Source organism: Sphaeramia orbicularis, chromosome 9, assembly GCF_902148855.1.
Source record: "Sphaeramia orbicularis chromosome 9, fSphaOr1.1, whole genome shotgun sequence".
NCBI lineage: Eukaryota > Metazoa > Chordata > Actinopteri > Kurtiformes > Apogonidae > Sphaeramia > Sphaeramia orbicularis.
Genome location: NC_043965.1, coordinates 44,488,705 through 44,510,798, shown reverse-complemented (window position 1 = coordinate 44,510,798; position 22,094 = coordinate 44,488,705). Strand labels below are relative to the sequence as shown.

The 22,094-nt window shown below is 41.9% G+C and overlaps 1 protein-coding gene across 1 annotated transcript; it reads left to right on the top strand.

Moving 5' to 3' along the window:
- The first annotated feature begins 10,140 nt into the window (after window positions 1-10,140).
- LOC115426230 (centromere-associated protein E-like) lies at window positions 10,141-16,032 on the top strand. Its single transcript, XM_030144233.1, has 6 exons — window positions 10,141-10,213; window positions 10,576-11,730; window positions 11,829-13,498; window positions 13,931-14,021; window positions 14,119-14,184; window positions 15,665-16,032. The coding sequence occupies exons 1-6, from the start codon at window positions 10,141-10,143 to the stop codon at window positions 16,030-16,032; spliced, it is 3,423 nt and encodes a 1,140-aa protein (XP_030000093.1).
- The last annotated feature ends 6,062 nt before the right edge of the window (window positions 16,033-22,094 follow it).

Genomic DNA, 22,094 nt, shown 5'->3' with positions numbered 1-22,094 from the left:
GGCTCCAGCAGATACCAGAAAGAGCATCAGAGATCTCTGTCCAAAAGAGCACAGTCCTAGGAACAGCTAAGATCCAGCGCAGAACCCTCAGGCTCCCAGGCCTCTGGTAGAGGACCTGAGTCTGAGGGAAACACGAGAAGAAAGAAAGAAAGAAAGAAAGAAAGAAAGAAAGAATTTATTTATTATTCTTTATTTATTTATTTATTCACATTAAACCAAGAAGAACATTTGCAGTCATTAATTGTAGGTTATTCTGTTATTATTTAGATTATATTGGTGTATTTGTGGAACCTGAACTAAAACAACTTTGACACCTTTGACTCTTAACAACTACAGTATAATTTTTGCACTTTGTAAATTCATACTGTGTACCAGATTGGACCCTTTGGCAACCCAGTTTGGCCCGGGGGCTATATGTTGTCCACCCCTGCTATAGTGGGTCTGTGGACAGGTCTGTCCATTCCACATCCACAGGCTGGTGTGGATCAGTGCCTTTCACTGTCCTAATGTCCCATATGACACTGGAAAGACCAAAGGCTTTTCCTCTGATCTGGAAGTTTTCCGATTGATCCAACAGTGACAGAGCTACAGACACTGAAATTGTGCTTCTGCCGATAAATAAGCATTTAAAAAGTTTTTCCTGTGAAAAACAATGAAAACTGGAAATTTTCGCTAATTTATAAAAACCACCTGGATGCTCCGGACAGGACGTGAAAAGACTACATTTGGTCACTCTATTATATTATTGGCTTTACTGTATCTTAGTCAGGGAAACTGGTCAAGCCACTCTCTTCGAAATGTAGACACTTTCCCCCTTTTAATTTCAGTGGACTCTGGCTCAGAGTCGATCATATGTGGCTCATTATCTGATGTCGTTTCCAGACCAGGGCTTGACATAACCTGGGAGGTTGATGGCTCTGTGTCAGAGCAGCGGTTCTGATTTTTGGACGGATCAGGCCTTAACTGAACATTCTTAACAAAAAAAGTTGCCAATGGTTCTTTTCATCTTCTCTCATCATCTGACAGGCCTTCACTCACCTCTGTCTGTCTGACAGCAGCACACACATGTTCAAATGCACATTCATACAGGAATATCTGGAGGGGGTCCTGCCCTTCACTATCTCTGATTGGTTTAGATCACAATATGGGCCTAATGTGTGTCTGTTGTTGAACCACAGGGAGACTTTCAGAGTCACAAAGACTTTTTTTTCCCTCGAACGGCTGGTTGACCTCAGATTTTTTTTAGTCACACCATTGAGAAATTTGGTCGCACTCTAGAGTCTGTGGAATGAAGGTAAAGTCAATGATATAGCACCACACTGGAGCAGAAGAACCCCTTATATGGGCTCCTGATGATGTGCTGCATGTACGCAGTGTGCAGCAGGTGTGTGTGATAGTGAGGGAGGGGTCAGCAGCAAACCCTAGAGCAGACCGTCACAACTGTAAGTCACTTTTCTCAGGATGTCCCAAAAGTTCTTTAAAGACCCTTCAGTTAATCCAGAATAGGGATGCACCGATACCACTTTTTTCCAGACCGAGTATGAGTTCGAGTACTTACATTTGAGTACTTGCCGATACAGAGTAGTGATATGAGTACTTAACAATCCCATTCCAGTTCTTAGTTCCTTTTGTAAATGTGATTTATTGTCGTTGTCATTAGTCTGACTGGAACAAAGTGCTGCTACTGACATTTAATGTGTTGGAATGAGCGTTTCTCAATTAATCCACCAGGGGGCACCGCTTATTTTGAAAAATCTCCACACTCTTCACACGCCCCACACATTATTCCACCTGCCACGTACCTGCTGCACTGAACTGTGAATGTCACATGGCCGTAATGAGTATCGGTGCATTTGTATCGGATTACATTTACGAGTACGAATACAAGTAAACATACTGAGTATTGGAGCCGATCCCTAATCCAGAATGCTGCTGCCCATGTACTGACCAGGACCAGTATCAGAGACCATATTTGTCCTGTGTTGGCCTCTCTGCTCTGGCTCCCTGTACTGTCCCTCCAGGAATTTGCGATGTTGCGATCACAACTATTAACGCAAATTCAACCAATCACCGTGAATTCTGCACGGTGCTACAATTTCATCCAATGACCGTGAATTTTCCGCAAATTTGACCAATCACCTTAGCCCCCTTTTGCCCGCCCCCTCTATGTGACATGTACATCATCACATTTACTTCCTTGTTGACGGTTGTGAAGATGAAGACATGTACGATGCATAACGCCCACATTCACCGACAAATATCACTGTCAAAGTTTGTGCAAGTCACTTTCCAGATGTGTTACACAAAAGCGTAAGTATACTGTTCTGCACTGCCTGCAGTATTGCGGTGGAACACGAACGAAAGACGCCGCTCCATAGACACTTTTCAACCACAAAACATGCAAGGAGAACGACTGAAACTGGAAGAGGAAAGACAAGACAAGTCCCAATGACAGAGGCTGTTGGATCCAGAACAATAGCAGGAGCTGAAAGGATCAAGGTTAGCGCAGATATACTCTATAAGGTAATAGAAGAGAAGAATAATTAACTTGTAGAGGCACGCTTTCCTTTCAGTGTATTGTGTGTGTGTGTGTGTGTGTGTGTGTGTGTGTGTGTGTGTGTGTGTGTGTGTGTGTGTACGTGTGTGTGTGAGGGAGTGTGAGCGCAAGTCTGTGTGTGGAGTTAAAAAAAAGGAGCTCACAAATGAAAATAGTCATTAAACTTGGTGTTAATATTAATGTTTACTCTTATGTGTTAGACAGAAAGCAACCCAAGTTTGGCTGCACTGTGTGCCTGTCTCCCTGTGTGTCTCTATGTGCATGTGTGTCTCTGTGTGTGTATGTGTGTCTCTGTGTGTGTATGTGTGTCTCTGTGTGTGCATGTGTTTCTCTCTATGTGCATGTGTCTCTGTGTGTGTGCATGTAACTCATCTAACCATTTAATGCATCTAACCCCAATCCTAAATATACTACTACATCATCAAGGAAGCAAAATTCATGTGTTCGGTTGTATAAATGTGAGATGGGGGTGAGATTTAATGTTTTCTTCTTCCCACTCCTTTTTGAGCAGTACAGATTGAATTTATTTAGTTATTACTAGTGTGCATGGCAATTTTTATTTTGTCTTGATCATCTTTATTAATGTATTTGCTCTGATATTATGTCCTTGTACACAAAAAATGTTTAATTTTTTTCTTCTGCTGAATACAAATAAATGAATGAATGAAAAAAAGCCTGTTTTGTTTAAAATCATTGCTTCCTGGTGCTTTTTAGGGCTAAAAACTCAAAAAAGACTGTTCTAGCTATTTTGATAATGCCCATGTTCCTGTGACTTTAATTAAAGAAGCCTCAAATCATCGCAACTTTCACCGCAATTTTTTGGAAAAGCTGCCGCAAAATCTGGCATTTTAGGCCACAACAATCAAAAAAAAAAAAGCCTGCGAAATCCTGGGGGGGCTGCCTGTAAAAGCTAGGATAGACTTTAAAATACTCCTCCTCACTTACAAAGCCCTTCATGTCCAGGCACCTACTTATCTGAAAGAGTTCTTAGTTCCATACTGTCCATCTAGAGCACTACACTCTGAACATGCAGGTTTACTGGTGGTTCCTAGAATCTCCAAAAGTAGGACGGGGCCCAGAGCCTTCAGCTGTTAAGCTCCTCTATTGTAGAACCACCTCCCTGCCTCGGTCCAGGAGGCAGACACCCTCTGTACATTTAAGAGTAGGAAGAAAACTGTCCATTATGATAAAGTTTATAGTTAGGATGGATCAGGCTGATCTGAATTCTGCTAATATAGACTTAGACTGGGAGACTCATCAGGACACACTGACCTCCTCTCTGCTCCTCCTCCGGTCTGTTTGCCTCTCTGCTGGTGCACTTTTGAGTGTGTTAAGTAACTGTGGAGCGCAGTTTAAGTGAGGTTAAACCAACCAAACCAGCTGTCCAATCCCTATATTCTGTTCCAAACTAAATTTGCACTCAACTTCTTAAAGCTGCGTATAACTTTCGTCACCAATTTTTCATCAAATCTGTAAAACCCCAGTCATAGCCTAAGTATCACAAATCCTTAAGTCTTTCCGTGATTACTCACCTGAATCTGTTCCCTCAAGTTGAACAGTTTCAAACTGTACTCCACCATAAACAATCCATTTGTTTACAAACAGAGCCGGTAGGTCAGTCGGGCATTTTTGGAAATTTGTCGCGATGTTTATTGTGGGAAGTAGAGCTCCACAGCTTTAAGTGAAGTCAACACCATGCAATACAAAATATAAATGACATATATCCACTCTTTACCCTCGGCATTGAATCTGGCCACATCGCCCCCCGTGTCTGGCTCATGTATTTTTGCCAGGTGCTTCTAATATTTGTAATACTGGATATTATTCAGATTAAAATAATGACTAAAGTACAGGTCACAGTTGGCACAGTGTATAATGCCAAGATACACAGAGAACTGACATTTGTCGGTTGCCAAATCGCTGAGTTTTGACTTCCTTATTCACATCACTCTGTTTATTTCTTTTTATCAGTAATGCAGAGGAAACATGGTGTGCTGTCTGTATCAGCTACTGAACCTGAAAATGTGAAAATTTGATATCCAGATTTCTTTTGTTTCATGTGGGTTTTCTGTCTTATATCCTTTATATCAAGCCACCCAAAACACATAGCATTTCAGTAGTGAAGGGAGTGGTTGCTAGCATTAAGTTCTTCATCAGAGATGATCCAATCCCCACAGTATCTGAACAGCCATTGAAGAGCCTCGAAAGGTACTATGATGCAAGCCTAATGGACAGGTACCAGGTGAAACAGCTGTGTAAGGACGTCAGCGCTGGCCTACGGTCCATTAATAACACCCAGCGACCTGGTAAAGTAAAGATCTGGTGCCTTCAATTTGGTCTCCTACCCTAGATGTTGCTGTCCCTCGCAGTATATGTGGTCCCCATCTCAACAGTAGAGAAGCTGGAAGGAGGAGTCAAAGCATACATCAAAAAGTGGCTTGGACTCCTGCGCTGCCTCACCAACATAGGCCTCTACAGAGACAGTGTCCTAAAGTTACCCCTCACCAGTCTCACAGAGGAATCCAAGTGTGCTAAAACACAACTCCAGATGATGCTGAATGAATCCCAAGACAAGGTGGTGAGAAAAAATGCACCAACCTTGGCGACTGGGTGCCAATGGACTCCAGCAGCAGCAGTGGAAGAGGCCACATCGGCTCTCATACATGCTGACATTGTGGAGAACGTTCAGCACGGAAGAGGAGGCCTTGGCCAAAATACTAGCCGCCCAGCATGGAGCAAGGCCACTGCACCAACACGGAGGAAGTTGGTGGTAGAAGAAATATGCCATCAGGAGGAGGCTCTAAGGTGGGCCAAGGCGATCTCCCTTGGTAAACAGGGACAATGGACATGGTGGGACAATGTGGAGAGGAGGATGCTCAGCTGGAGAGATATGTGGGCCAGGGAAGCACAAAGCCTGAGCGTTACCATCGGGGCTACTTATGATGTCCTTCCAACACTAGCCAATCTCCATCAGTGGTTTGGGGAGAACCCAGCTTGTACCCTCTGCTCCAGACCAGCCTCCGTCTGGCACATTCCAACAGGGTGCAAGGCCGGTCTCACCCAAGGACGGTATACTTGGCGCCCCAACTGAGTCCTAAAGAGCCTTGCAGCAACCCTGGAAGTTAAACGAGCTTCCATCAACTCCTTGCCACTGCCAGCATCCGATCCCCAATGGTCAACTGCCTTTGTCTGTGAAGGAGCTAAACTAACCAGGAGCAGCTCTGCACAGGCAGAGAGAGGCTAGCTGTGCTTAGCATGCAACTGGAGGATGCTGGTGGATATTGGCCAACAACTGGTGCTTCCTCCAGAAATAACCACCACCACCTTAAGACCTGACCTGGTGTTCTGGTCCCCCTCCTTAAAGAAGGTCTACATTATCGAACTCACCGTACCCTGGGAGGATTCTGTGGATGAGGCACATGAATGGAATCACCTGTGCTATGTTGAACTAGCCACTGAAGCACAACATCGCGGCTGGAACACGGAAGTCCGCCCAGTGGAAGTTGGATGCAGAAGGTTTGTGGCAACATCTACCACCAAACTCCTTAGAGACCTAGGAGTCAGGGGCCAGGGCCCGCAGACAGCCATTAAAACTGCATCGGAGGCAGCAGAAAGAAGCAGCCAGTGGCTTTGGATAAAGAGGAACGACCCCACTTGGGCCCCCAAGTAGTACGTCGGGGTCTGTGTGTGGTCGGCTCGGGCTTGGCTCAGGGGATGGGGCGCCCCTCCTGGGCGTGGGATGGAAGCTGGGGGCTGATCACCCTGTAACTTCCTGATATTCACCAATGAATTTTCGTACATGCTCGCACAAGGGTATCAACATCTTATCCTGTGTTTTGGAATCTATGTGGTGATAGAACCCAGACTAAAACAGAGGGAAACCTGTGCATTGAACCCATTGATAGAACTAATGATAGAGTTAAAGGAATGAAAATAGAGCTGCAGTTGGATTCTCGACCTCCTCTACAGGTATAGAATGCTTCTGTTTTTTACACAGATCCATTGGAACACTGGATTGGACTCTAGTGTCTGTTGGTAGCTCAGTCAAACACTTGGTAAACACTTGTGTGGTAGCCACAGAGCTAGCTCTGTGACGAGGTTAATATGTTGGATTTGGAGCATTGGTTCAGTCCAAACTGAGGGCTTTGGAAGGTCACAATGAAATGGCTCTGGATGGAGTTGAATGTTCCTGCCCTTATGAAACAAAAATATATGGCAATATATTGAACAATATAATGCATTATATTAAAAAATACATTTCCATATATGGGAAAGTAGTGCATATATTTTCCAATATACTGCAATATATGCTTTAATCATATATTGATACATATAAAACATATATTGCAATGAAGACAAAAACTGCCCTATATTTTTACATATAGTTTTATTGAAACTCAATTTCTTTCCATTGACTCAAGTTTACATAAAGCAGATATTTATCAACACTTACATTACGTGGTATGCATAGTAACATATTTCATGAAAATATGCATCGTGATGTACATGAAAAAAGTGTTAACTGAAAAAAGATGCCTTCTTAGTCATTTTGGCAACATAGGATGAAAAAGATGTACATATATACATGCATATTTTTTGAAGTGTATTACTAAATGTATAATTACATATATTTTGTAATACACTAGACACTATATGTATGTATATATGCATACATGCATTATGAAGTGTATTACTAAATATATAATGACGTATATTTACATATACAAGTAAATATATTGTCATATATGTTTCAATATATGGAAAGCGGCAATTCCTTATGTATTTTTCAATATATTGTAATATAATACAAAATATATTGACACAATATATTATTCTGTATATTTTAAATATAAATATATATTATACAGTAATATATTTTCAGTCAGTAATATATTGACAGTCAATATATAGAGAAATATATTTTCTTTGCATAAGGGTGCCGGGGCCTGGATACTAAACTGTCCTTCAGGGACAAGACAATTCTCCCAGTAGAATACTGTGAATGCAGAAAGCTGAAGCAACTAGAGCTGAACTGAACTAATGCACAATGAGGAAGATGAAGAAGCACTGAAGGCATTTAGGAAAAGGACTGAATACTTTGTATTAAAGCTACAACAAATGTATATTATTGGGACACGTCTGAAACAGCGGTCTGTGAGGAACACTGAGGAGCTCCAGAGGAAAACAAACATAGAAGCAGGAGTCGCACTTAGCACTCAGTCGCACTCAGCTCCACACCATACGACGTGTGGCACAAGATCCCTGCAGATGCCCAACCTGCCTAATGCAACCAAAGCTCTCTCTTAAGACCGAACCATATGGTTTACTTTCAAACTTTTTTTTTCCCTAATACTACCAAGACCACAGCACAAAACAACAAAATAATGCCGCTAACACTATTTTGTTAACAAAAATGTTCTATATTAAGCCAACCTCCCTGTCCAAACTTACCACAAAAGTTTACTGCCACAGTAAACGAAACAAAGGAGCCAAGGTGTGCCAAACCCACTCCAAACATTATGCACACAGAGCGCACAACTGAAGGACACACAAGAGAAGGTTACACATAAGAGGTAGACTTATCAAGAACATACAAAAGTGGATTAACGGCAATTTAAAGCGCATCAATCAAATTACCTCCAAAGAAAGTCAACTATAACCAAAACGCACCTTTTACGCATGAGTAAAAGAAGCAAACAAAGGCATCCACCAAACAAAACTACCGACCCAAAAACCAACTAAAAACCGGCAATGAGCTCAGTTTGTCAGGACGAGCCCCCAGTTTGTCATGGCCCGGCTCTAGGCATGACAAAAGGACGCTGACAACGAAGTATGCCATAAAGACTGAAGTGATTTATTTACAATAAAATAAAGAAAAATGTGCAACAATATAACTCGTATGGGATGTGGCATCTGTAGCATCAGTAATGGGGTGAATGTTGAGTTGAGTGAATGTGATAAGTGTGAGTGTTGTATGGCGTAAACAAAAGACAAAGGTAACAAAAGATACGGTGGTCTGGCGCTGGTGTCGGCCTGAGCGGTGAAGGAGAGAGAGTGTCCGGCGCATTACCGCCGGTATGAATAGGCATGTGCGCTGGTCCGCCCCTAACCAGCACCCCACATGACCAGAAGGGAGGGGTCATGACAAATGCAACACGATGTTCTAAGAACTCCTGTGTAATTTTTTTGACATTTTCAGCCAAATCCCCCCCAACACACACACACTCCAAAAATTACTTTTTTAACTCTGAAAATTGCAACTTTCACAGCTTCTCCACTCTTGTCCAGTGCAGTGTATAAATATGTTCATGATGGGCCATTTAATGATCTTGTCAGTGCCATATTGTATCGTAAGAGTACTTTGTACTATGAAAAGTCTAATGTCAAGGTCATGTTGTAGGTTAAAGGTCACCAAAATGCCTAGTTTTTTCAAAAATTCATACCATTCTGACATTTTATTAAATATGTCATAAGTTCTCTTCCCTCTGGTTTCCTGGTGGGATCCCCCAAGGCCTTTGGCACTTTCAAAGCCACATTAGAGACAAAATATTGCAACATGTACATTCCATTTGAATTTGCCACCATTAGTGTGGCGGGAAACACTAGCACACATTTTGGCAGGAATCACTAACACTTCATTCATTCATTCATTCATTCATTTTCTGAACCCGCTTTATCCTCACTAGGTCGCTTGGAGCCTATCCCAGCTACTTACAGGTGAAGGCGCGGTTCACCCTGGACATTTTGCCAGTTCATCGCGGGGCTCAACACATAGAGACAAACAATCATTCTCACATTCACACCTATGGGTGATTTAGATTAACCAATTAACCTATCAGTGCATGTCTTTGGATGGTGGGAGGAGTCAGAGTACCCGAAGAGAACCCACGCAGACACAGGGAGAACATGCAAACTTCACACAGAAAGGTCCCACCCCCATCAACTGGTGTTGGAATTGAACCCAGGACCTTCTTGCTGTGAGGCACCAGGTCTATCCACTGCACCACTGCGTCGCCCACAATGGGACATATACATGTAAATTGCAAAGTCATGTGAAACTACCATTTGTTATTTTTGACATGTCTATATGGATAATACATTGAGTAAATAGTTGTGTTGAATGTGTCTGATTGAATGTCAATTGTCTGTGGTCAGTAGATGTGTTCTGAGGAGAGAACCTGACCCCAACATTTGGAAGAACCCACATTAACAGCTTAATTCAATGAAATATGTGTTTTAGACCATTTGGGTGACCTTTGACCTATAATTTGACCTTGACACTACATCTTTTGTAGTGCAAAGCACTCTTAAGACATGACATGTCTTACAGAAAAAAAAAACATTTAAGGGCCCAGCATGAGCATATTGCTACATTGAACTTTATAAAAAGTGAAGAAGGTTTGAAAGTTGCCAAAAAACCCACGTTTTCAGAGTTGAAAAAGTAATTTTTGGGGTGGGGGGGGGGGTTTGGGCTTGATTTGAATTTTTTCACATTTTTGTATTCCCAAGACATGGGAGCATTAGAAAATCTGGACTAAAGTTGAATCTGACAATTTTCCTGAAATAAGCCCCCCCTTACCCTTATGACAGTAGGTGCTAGTGCTCCTGGGAAACAGAGTCTTTGTCGCTTAAAAACACCACTGATTCCAGCCGAAGGTGACGCTGCAATCCACTTTAAAACAAATTCTGTGTACAGGACCTTTAAAATAAATGTTTCCATGGACAACCAGTGATAATTTTAGTAAATCTCAACAGTCATTTTGAACATCAAACAGGGGGTGCAGGGTATACTTGGTGCAAAGTTTTTTTTTAAATATGAAAGAATTTTTAAAGCCTTTTAGGAGATATGTTACTAAACCAAATAAATCTGTCAATAATAAAAAAAATAAAATTAATAAAATAAAGATTTCAATATTGTGCTTAATGACACATTACATAATAGTGGGTTTGTGTCTGAGTATAACATACTGTACTGTACAACTAAATCTGGATGATTGTTCATTATGTTCTCTCCACAGAATCTACCCTCAGGATTGTTCTGTTTGGGAAAAGTGAAGACATGAAGACCAAATTTGTTACTTTTGTGATTGGTCAGCAAAATTACCACTCCCAAAAACATCCCCAAAACAAACAATGTGCTGCCATCAAAGGAGAGTGGAGAGGAAAACCACTAACAGTGGTGAAAACTTCAGACCTGTTTAACTTGTCAATGGAAGCAGTGAGAGAAGAAATGAAAATCTGTGTGTCTCTTTGTCCACCTGGACCAAATGTTCTTCTGCTGTTGGTGAAACTGTCAGATTTCACTGAGGAGGACAGTCAAACACTGAGGTCCATCCTGAGTTTGTTTGGTCCAGATGCCTTCAAACGCTCCATGGTCGTCTTAAAACGCAGGGACAAAAAAATGAGAGTCCATGTTACAGAGCTCCTGAAAGACTGTGGAGGAAGACACTACAACATGTCTGAAGAAGACCACAGTGTTTTAATGGGGAAGATTGAAGAAACTAAAGACAACAGCCGTGTTCCTCTGTCCACAGTCATTAAACCACCTTTAAACCTGGTTCTGTGTGGGAACAGAAGATCAGAGAAAACTTCAGCAGCCAGGGCCCTTCTAGGTCTGACTGAGCTTTGTTCAGGTTCTTCAGAGTTTGTTAAACATCAGGTGGAGGTCTGTGGACGTCAGGTTTCTGTGGTGGAGCTGCCTGTCCTGAATGGAAGACCTCAGGAAGAAGTGATGAAAGAGTCACTCCAGTCCATCTCCCTCTGTGAACCTGAGGGCGTCCACGCCTTCATCCTGGTCCTACCAGTGGGTCCACTCACCGATGAAGACAAGGCAGAGTTACAGACCATCCACAACACATTCAGCTCTCGAATCAGGGACTTCACTGTGATTCTATTCACTGTGGAGTCAGATCCTAAAGCTCCAGCTGTGGTGGACTTGGTAGAAAACAATAGAGACATCCAGGAGCTGTGTCAGAAATATGGAGGAACATCTGTCATTCTCAACGTCAGAGACAAACAGCAGGTCTCCGAGGTGTTGGACACTGTGGACAGAATGAGAATGTCCAAGGACAAACCGTCCTACACAGCAGAAACATTTGGACAAGTCCAAATACAGAAGATCACTGAGCTACAGGCTGAAATTAAAGATCTGAAAAACAGACGCCAAAACCCCTGTAAGTATTTAACTGTGTTTATAAAATGTCTGATAGAACAATAGTGTGTGATTCAGTAGTGGTGCCTTTAAGTAACTGGAGCTTTGATCATGTTACAGGTGATGAAGATAAACAGAGTCCAGATTGTCTGAGGATTGTGTTGATTGGAAAAACCGGCAGTGGAAAGAGCTCCTCAGGAAACACCATCCTGGGAAGAAAAGAGTTTAAAGCTGAATCAAGTCAAAAATCAGTCACTAAAGTTTGTCAGAAAGCAGTAGGTCAGGTGGACGGTTGTTCTGTCGCTGTAGTCGACACTCCTGGTCTGTTTGACACAGACCTGACCAATAAGCAAGTTCAGAAGGAGATGGTGAAATGCATCAGTCTTCTGGCTCCAGGACCACATGTCTTCCTGTTGGTGTTCCAGATCGGCAGATTCACAGAACAAGAAAAAGAGACAGTAAAACTCATCAAAGAAGGATTTGGGAAGAATGCTGAAAAGTTCACCATCATCCTTTTGACACGTGGAGATAACCTGATGGATGAGGGGAAGTCAATTGCTGAATACATAAGAGACAAATGTGATGATTCATTTAAGAAGCTGATCTCTGACTGTGGAGGAAGATACCATGTGTTCAATAACAGAGATAAAAACCACACACAGGTCAATGAGCTGATGAAGAAGATCGACTCCATGGTGAAAGAAAACGGAGGAAGCTGCTTCACTAATGAGATGCTTCAAGAGGCTGAAGCAGCGATACAGAAAGAGATGGAGAGACTGTTAAAGGAGAAAGAAGAAGAGATGTGGAAAAAGCAGAAGGAAGAGCTGAAAACAAAACATGAGAAAATGATGGAAATGAAAAGACGAATGGAAGAACAAAGAGAAGAAACTGAAAGACAGAGAAAACAGAGAGAAAAAGAACTGAAAGAAATAGAGGAAAACATTAAGACAGAACGCAAACAAAGAAAGAAAGAACAGAAAGAGAGAGAAGAGGAAGACAGAAGAAAGAAAGAACAAGATGAACTTCAGCGACAGGAGTGGGAACAGATACTTCAAGATTTGGAAACAAAGATAAAATCAGTGTCAGAATCTAAAGAAACTATCGATAGAAAACTGAAGGAGAGCAGAGAAACAATGAGAAAACAACGAGAGGCCTGGGAGGAAGAAAGAACACGAGAATGGAACAAACAAAAAGAAGAGGAGGAAGAAAGAAAAAGAGAGGAGGAAGGAAAACTTAGAAAGCTTCAAGAACAATGTGAGGAAAAGAGACAAGAACATGAAAGAAAAATAAGAGAAGATGAACAGATCAGACGAGAAGAGGAAGAAAAACAGAGAAAAGACTTAGAGGAGAAATATCAGAGTGAAGTGAAAGATCTGAAGAAAAAACAAGAAGAGGAGGCCAGAAAGAAAGCAGAAGAATTCAACGAATTCACAGAGAAACTTAGAAGGGATTTCAAAACTGAGAAGGAAGAATATGTGAAAGAATATGACATGTTAAAGGCTCTGTGTGTCCAAAAAGAAAAAGACTGGATGAGAAAATATCAGGAGGAAATCAACAAATTGGTCAAATGTATAAAGAAGAAGAAAAACAATCTGACAAAAATCATTGACTTACTGAGTAAACAGGAAAAAGAAATGGAGAATGTCGAAGATCAGGAGGAAAAAGAAAATCTGCACAAAAAACATGAAGCAGAAGTAAATGAAATGACAGAGACACTTCTGAAGGATGAGGACTCATCTGATAAAGGAGGACTACTTATTCATATGAGGAGCCTCTTCGGTACCAGCACGGTCTGTGCTGGTAGGACCGCTGGCTCCTCCCTCTCTCCACATAATCACCCATGATCTGACTCACCTGTGGAGCGTCACACAGCTGCAGCACATCACCAGTGAGCCTATTTAAGGCTTGGTGCTGCAGCTGCACGACACTGGTCCATCTCATCTTCTTCAAATGATCCATAACCCGGACATTTACCCACTCGGACTCTGACTCAGGTTTTTGTGTGTTTCCGTGTTTAAGTTGTTATTTATATTAATAAATTCGTTGATCTCCCTTCAGCACTGAGCATTTGAGTCCTCTCCTTTCCACCACCGTAACAGAAGGGACCAGCCACACCAGGACTCAGCCGGTGCTGAAGGGACCCGTTTTTGTTTCTCCGTTTTTGAGTTTTTTATTCCTTGCCTCGTTCACCTTTTTCTGTTTCTCCCTCTGCCGTCATTCAGCGCTTCCTGGTCCCTTACGTGAGTTTTTCCGAGGCTTACCATTGTCTCCACCCTTGTCCTCGGTACCGGCGGCTTGGTGTTCTCCATGCCGGTTGGTTCGGCAGATTCCGGAGCCGTTGGGTCCACACCCTGGTTTTTTCTCCCGGTGTGTCTCTGTTCCCCGTTTGTTTCCTGCCTTGTGTATCCAGCGTTCCCATGCCATGACGGGACCCGGACCATGAGGAGTCTGGGCTCTCCTCCTGTGTCTTCTCCATGTGTGTCCTTTGTTCATTGGGTCTGGTCTCAGTTCATGTGTGTTTTTCTTAGGTCATATATGTTTTTCTTGTGTGTTTTTTCCCAGATTATGTGTGAATTTTTCATGTGTATTTTTCTTATGTGTATTTCTCGTGTGTATTTTTCTCATGTGTATTTTTCATGTGTAATTTTCTCATGTGTGTACTTATCGCAGTTTATGTGTGTGTGTTATGTTCCCTGCACTTCTTCAGTCTCTACGTTCTGTACCTTCAGTTATTTTTGTCCTATTATTCCTTTGTTTTTAAGTTCACTCAGTCCCTGTCTTCCTTTTTTTCCCTGCCCTGTTCCCTTCTGTCCTTTATCTTGTAGTTTTGTCATTTATATCCCATTTATGAGGTTTCTATTTTCATGTCATGTTATATCTAGTCCTATGGTCTGCTTCATCTTTTTGGTTTTTCTTCTTGTGTTCCTTGTGTTCTCTGTTGTGGAGTCTTTAGCCCATGTCATTAGCTCATATTTTTAGCTTTTGTCTTTAGCTCATGTTTTTAGTTTTTGTCTTTAGCTCATGTCTTCAGTCTTTGTCTTTAGTTCATGTCTTCAGTTCATGCCTGGAGATCATGTCTACAGCTCTTCTCTACAGCTCTTTTCTTCAGATCAGCTCTCAGTTTTTCTCTTCATGTACTTCAGGCCAGTTTTTCATCCTTCTCTTCAGTTCAGTACTTCAGTTAAGTCCTTCACCTGTCTTCCCATGTCCCTCCATCTTCCGTGTTCCTCTGTTTTCCTGTGCTCCTTTGTCTTCCTATGTCCTTTGTTTTCCCGAGTCCTTCTGTCTGCCCATGTTCTTCTGTCTGGCCTCAGTCCCAGATTCCCCGAAGTCCGGTTCCATCCGGCAGTTCCACAAAGTCCGATTTTGTTCCAGCAGATTCTCCGTTTAGGGTCCTGTCTCTCACGTTCCCCATTTACGGTCCTGTCTCTCGCATTCCCCATTCACGGTCCTGTCTCTCCCGTTCCCCGTTCATGGTCCTGTCTCTCGCGTTCCCCATTCACGGTCTCATCTCTCGCATTCCCCATCTCGGTCTCGTCCTTTTGCATTTCTCTGTTTCGGTTTCATACTGCGTTTTTTTTTTTTTTTTTTTTCCTCTTGTCTGTCTGCAATTCTGCTTTGTCTCAGTCAGAGTCCGAAGTTCAGTCTGCCTTGTCTCAGTCAGAATCCGTAGTCCTTGTCTCAGTCAGTCAGAGTCATGGGTCCAGTCATAAAAAAACAGTTTCAGTCAATGTCTGTATCCCAGCCATAGTCCTGTCTGCTATAGCCTCGGTGATCCATGAACCAGGGAATTTTTCCATGTCCCGGTCCAGAGATTTTTTCATGTCTGATGGTTTTTTCATGTCCGGAGGTCTTTTCATGTCCGGAGGTTTCTTCATGTCCTGGTCCGGAGGTTTTCCACGTCCCAGTCTGGAGGTTTTTCCACGTCCCAGTCCATAAGTTTTTCCACGTCCCAGTCTGGAGGTTTTCCACGTCTCGGTCTGGAAGTTTTTCACGTCCCAGTCTGGAGGTTCTTCAGCCCGTCAACCCTGAGGCTTTCCACACCATTCTGCCAAGAGGCCGCCCACGCCCCGTCACCAAGAGGCCATCCATGCCCCGTTGCCAGGTTGCCCCATTGCCAGGATGCCCCGTTGCCAGGATGCCACGTTTCTCAAGGGGCTCTGGACCTCGTGGGGGCTCTGGTCCTCGTGGGGGCACTAGTCCCTGTGGAGGGGTTGTTTCATCTTTTAAGGACATCAGGAGCCGTCCCTTAGGAGGGGGTCCTGTCACGGTCTGTCCCGGTGGGATCACCAGCTCCTCCCTCTCTCCACATAATCACCCATGATCTGACTCACCTACGGAGCATCACACAGCTGCAGCACATCACCAGTGAGCCTATTTAAGGCTTGGTGCTGCAGCTGCGTGACGCTGGTCCATCTCATCTTCTTCAAACGATCCATAACCTGGACATTTACCCACTCGGACTCTGACTCAGGTTTTTGTGTGTTTCCTTGTTTAAGTTGTTATTTATGTTAACAAATTCGTTGATCTCCCTTCAGCACTGAGCATTTGAGTCCTCTCCTTTCCACCACAGTAACAAGTTCCTAAAGTTTAGTGCATCCTGAGGTCCGTCTAATAATTTGTTTGTAACTGCCCCTTTAAATACATAGTGGTAGTAATAGGTCATGAATGTACAGTACACTGTCACTGAAACCAGTCAAACTGATGACCCAAACAACTTCAGATTTAATTCAACAAAATTTGAAATTGCTTGGGTTAAATTTTTAGGACAAGTTTGTTTAAAGTACAACACTAACAATGGTCAACAGTCGATGCAAACACAACTTTACATCGATCAGTCCTAACATTCTGGCGCTGTAGGTAACGTGGTACTAGTGTTGGTGATCTTCTTCCAGTGGGACCTGTCAGTGGGTGGATGTATTAGACACCAAGTGAACATGTAGACCTTGAAGATGAGGAGTTAGAAACAGGAAAATGTGGAGGAGCATGATCTGAGACACTTTGACAAAGGAGAAATCCTGATGTCCAAATCTGTGGGTCAGAGCATCTCCAGATCTGGCTGTTTGTACCCAGTGTATGGTGGTTAGTACCGACCACAGTTATCTGAAGAACAACCAGATCTCAACCAATCCAGCATCGATGGGAGCAGAACATTAGCACCACTTTTCTAATATTGTGCAGGTTCCCCTTGTTGCACAAAAACAGCTGTGACCTGAGGCCTGGACTCCACCAGACTTCTGAAGGTGTGCTGTGGTATCTGGATCAAGACATTAGCAGTAGATCCAGGAACTCCTGGAAGGACAGAGGTGGACCTCCATGGAACACATTTATTTGTCCAACACCTCCCACAGATGAACAATGGTCCTGAGATTGAGATGTCAGTCCCTTACATTGATCATTTGCTGCTTCAACCACTAAATGTTCACTTGGGTCTAATAGACTCCTGATCGAAATTGAAAGACCATTTGAAAAATTGCATGAATTTACATTTTTCACTGTTGGATCTTCAGAAGGTTCTAAGTAGAGTTTGAAAATGCAAAAAGAAGAAATGGGACTGAAATAAAAACAAATTTGAGTAAGAAATTTATTGAAAACAACAGTTACACTGAAATAGTCTGTTCATCAGCCCATTAAAAGTTTCAGAGCACAGCCTTTAACAGACCAAATCTGAGCATAAATGTGGATTCAGTGTCCTTTACTGTCAGGTATTCCACTGTCATGACCTCCTGATGGAAAAGAATCCAAAGCTTTGTCTGTTTGAACGTGGTTGGATTGTTGACCTGCAGAAACAAGGCCTCTGGGAACGCACTATCACTGCTGAGGTTGGACACACTAACACAGTTATTTGGAATCCACTGTCTGGAACTGATGTCCATTTTTGATCACTTCTCTTGCTATTCATCCCCAAATGTTCTCAGTGTGATTTAGATGAGGGTAACATGCTGGATGGTCTCACTTGACCACTGCCTAGAAAACATGTCCAGGAGGATCTCCTCATGCCAGTAACAGTGGAAGCATCAAGACCGTCAAGGTTCCATTTGTCCTCATCAGACAATCCGACTGTCTTCCACCTTTCACTGTCCCATGTCTGGTGTCTCTGTCCACATCCAAATGGACAGTTCAGTGGTTTGGTTGAAGGAGACGAGGTCTTTGCAGATGTTTTTGGTTCTTAAAGCCCTCCTGTGGCAGATGTGGTCTGATGGTTCCTGGGCTGCAGTCGGCACCAGAAACAACCTTCATTTGGGTCCAGGACCGTCCCCTGTCTGGACGGACAGCCAATCAGATCCTCTGGCTCAGCTCCAGTGAATTGTTTTTGGTTCTACCACTGGACTTTTTAGTTCCATAACCCTCAGGATCTTCTCTGGATTCAACCTGTCTGTGTTAGGTCGTCCACCCTCAGCAGTGATGGTTCGTTCCCAGAGGCCTTGTTTCTGCAGCTCAACAATCCAACCACATTCAAACAGACGAAGCTTTGGATCCTTTTCCATCAGGAGGTCATGACAGTGGAATACCTGACACTAAAGGACACTGAATCCACATTTATGCACAGATTTGGTCTGTTAAAGACTGTGCTCTGAAACTGTTGATGGGCTGATGAACACACTATTTCAGTTTAATTGTTGTTTTCAGTAAATTTCTTATTCACATTTTTTTGTCTCACTCCCAATTATTCTTGTTGCATTTTGAAACTCTACTTAGAACCTTCTGAAGATCCAACAGTGAAAAGTGTACATTCATTCAATTTTACTCTGGTCTTTCAATTTTGATCAGGTGTATAAATCCAACCCAGTGAAAGGAACCATTGAAATTCAATCATCAATATTATTAACTGTTCTCCTGTCAGTGCACAGAAGGTTATGGCTGATCGTTGTAGAGCCTTTAACTTCCTGTAAATGACACTGTTTGATAATGTGCAGATGCATCAGAAATAGAATATTGTGGAATAGTTGAACAGGTTTTTGATGTTATTTCAGAAAATGAAAATTATGTCTAAACTAGACTTTTGAAGTTGACTCTTTCATTTGGTGTTTGCTTGAACAGTATTTCTGCTGTTTAAACACCTTGAATGTCCCAGTCTGGTTCAGGTCACACTACCACAGTCATGGTGGAGACAGTCGACTGGACACTGGCCCAGAGGACACTCACTGAGGGTGAACTTTGGAACATGACTGCTGAAAGAGCCAGATGTTCACAGAATCTGGATCAAAGCTCATTCATGGAAAGTCGACTGGATGGAGAAGTGTGATAGAAAAAGTTGGACGAACAACAGGGATGACCGCAGCCTGGAGGAGATCATCAAGAAAAGATGTTTGAAGAACCTTGAGGAGCTTCACAAAGAGTGGACTGAGGCTGGAGTTAGAACATCAAGAACCACTAGAAAACAGACATGAACAGTCCCATTCCTAGAGTCAGGACAGTCCTGAACCAGAGACAATGTCAACAAGTCTTACCTGGACTAAGGAGAAGAACTGTACCAAACTGCTGTCAACTCAAAGTAATCCAATATTCTACATTGCATTTGTAAATCCAGGTCCCAGAGTCTGGATGAAGACTGGCTCAGAGTCCAGGTTTCTTCAAGTGCAGTGTGAAGTCTCCACAGTCAGGGATGATTCTGAGTGTCCTATCATCTGCCAGTGTTGGTCCACTCTAAGGTCAACACTTCATCTACCAGGAGAAACCTTTTTATTGACCTTATGAAATACTGTAATATTTTAAGGCACTGAATTTTTACTGGATTTTGGATTTTCCTGCTGTAATCAGTTGTTCACAATCAACACAAAAAAGGCTTGGAATATTTCCCTTTATAAAAAATAAAATACCTTCAGGTTTTACTCTTACTTCACTGCAGTATTTAATGTTTTAATGCACCTGTACATTCAAAATTTAATGTTTTAATGCACCTGTAAATTCAGTATTGAATGTTTTAATGCACCTGTAAAATTTAATGTTTTAATGCACCTGTACTTTCAAAATTTAAGATTCTTTATTGTCATTCAGCGTTGGTGTGATGAGTGAAGTTCTGATCCACAGGATGGATAGTTAAATTAAATGAACAATTAAATAGAACACATTTACAATCAAGTTACACCTATTTTAGGTCCAGAGCAAAGGATCAAACTTGCCACATCACCATGGCAACGCTATTCACTGAATGCATCACAGAGGTTTGTAGATGACACAGACCAAACCTTGAATTAATGTGCTTTTTTGTGTCTGTGGTTTTCAGATGATTTCTATGAATGTTCATGTCAGGTAGAAGTTTTCTTTTAGAATCATTAATTGTTTGGTTTGATTTCAGTCCAACACATGTAACGTACCTTTGACTTGCTGTGATAGTAGCAGTGGAGTTCTGCTGTTTTCTACTGTTTTCTAGTTTTTATCGTTTGTTGAACTCTGGTGTAAAGTTGTCGGATTGTTGTTTGTGTTCAGTTTAACTCCAGTTTGTTTTATGACTGTTTACTGTCATATTCATGGGATGTATTTACTCTGAAACATTATTGTACAAATAACCTGAAACCAAACCGTACGTCACAGCCTTTGGACTCTATGTCTGCATGTAAAGGTTCAGTGGAATTCATATGAAATTAATTAATTGTCTTTTCAGTTAAAACATAGCTCAATGTCGTAAAGGATTTTGTCATATTTTATTAGAACATAAATGTAATTTGGTTTGGATGAACAAACTTAAGACATACAGTCTAAATCATTTTTCTTCATTATTATTATTATTATTATTATTATTATTATTATTATTATTATTATTATTATTATTATTATTAATCAAACATTTGGGGATTTATCATGTACAGGAATATAAATCTGAAAATAAATTATATAAACAATATAAGATCATAATTTATATAATGTGTTATTTATATAATTATACTCCTGTCTGTCTCCACATCAGATCACCTCCTTCCATCTGAGTGTCCTCCATCCTCTACCTTCACCTCCTCCTCCTCCATCTTCTACCTTCATGTCCTCCTCCTCCATCTTCTACCTACATGTCCTCCTCCTCCATCCTCTACCTACATGTCCTCCTCCATCTTCTTCCTTCATGTCCTCCTCCTCCATCTTCTACCTTCATGTCTTCCTCCATCTTCTACCTCTCTGTCCTCTGTATGTCCTTTGTTCTCCTTTTCTTTCCTACTACCAGAGTCCTCCTCCTCCTCATGTCCATCTGATGCTGTTCGTCTCCTTTGTCTCTCATTTCTTTCAGGTTTCCATCATCTACACAGATGTTCTCCACCCATCTGCTCTGACCTCTGCTCTTATCTGTCACCCTATGTCCTTCTGTCATTTCCATCCTTGTTTGTAAAACTGGTCCTTTCAGGTTTCTTTCCTGGACACAAACCTCCTTGGTCGACTCTGCTGCCCAAACCACTGACAGCATCCACCACCACCAGACAGTGTCCAGCATCACACTCATCACTCAACATTCTCCTCCAACTCTCCTTCATGACCACTCCTCCATTCCTCTTTCTAAAGACACCACCACCATAAAACCGTCTGAACTCTGCTCCGATCCTCAACCTTCCACCACTTCACAAACAAACTGAACTTATATAGCGCATTTTCTACACCTTAATGGTGCCCAAAGCGCTTTACAATTCCTCACATTCACCCATTCACACACACATTCATACACCAGTGCTGTCATGCAAGGCGCTACTGGAGAAATTTAGGGTTCAGTGTCGACATCTGGACAGTCGAAGCCAGGATTCAAACCGCCGACCCTACGGTCATTGGACGACCTGCTCTACCAACTTATCCACAGCCGCCCCATTTACCATTCTAATTGTCTTTGCTGCTTCTTGTCATAGGATCAGAGGTCAAACTAAATAGTGACTTTAACCTTGGCAACACATTTAGTTCTGTTTGTCTTTTGCACATATTTTGTGTATTTTCTAGTTGAATTTGAAGCAAAGACAATGAGAAATAAATATTATCCTCATATAATTGTCTAACTCGCACATAAATGGACAAAAATCTGTGGACACGTTGAATTCAGGTGTTTCTTTTATAACAGGTCTGGGATACAAAACAAAAATAACTAATGTCAGAATATAGTTTTATGTTGGGGTAAATATCACATTTATAATTAATATTGATGTTTCTGTCAAATCAAAATGAGTAGGACATCTTACAGCTGTAGACATGATGTGTCCTAATATTAAAAAAAAACAACCCAAAAATCCTTTTTAAAGGTTTTCAAAACAGAAGTGCACTAAGAATGAAAATAGCAATTCTAAAAACATGATAAAATAGAATGCAAAAGAAATAAACTAGTTCTATTCACCTATTTACCTTGATATTTCTATGTCTGATCCTCATGAACAGGACATCTTACAGCTGGGTTCTGCTCTGAAACTGGTCCTAAAAAAA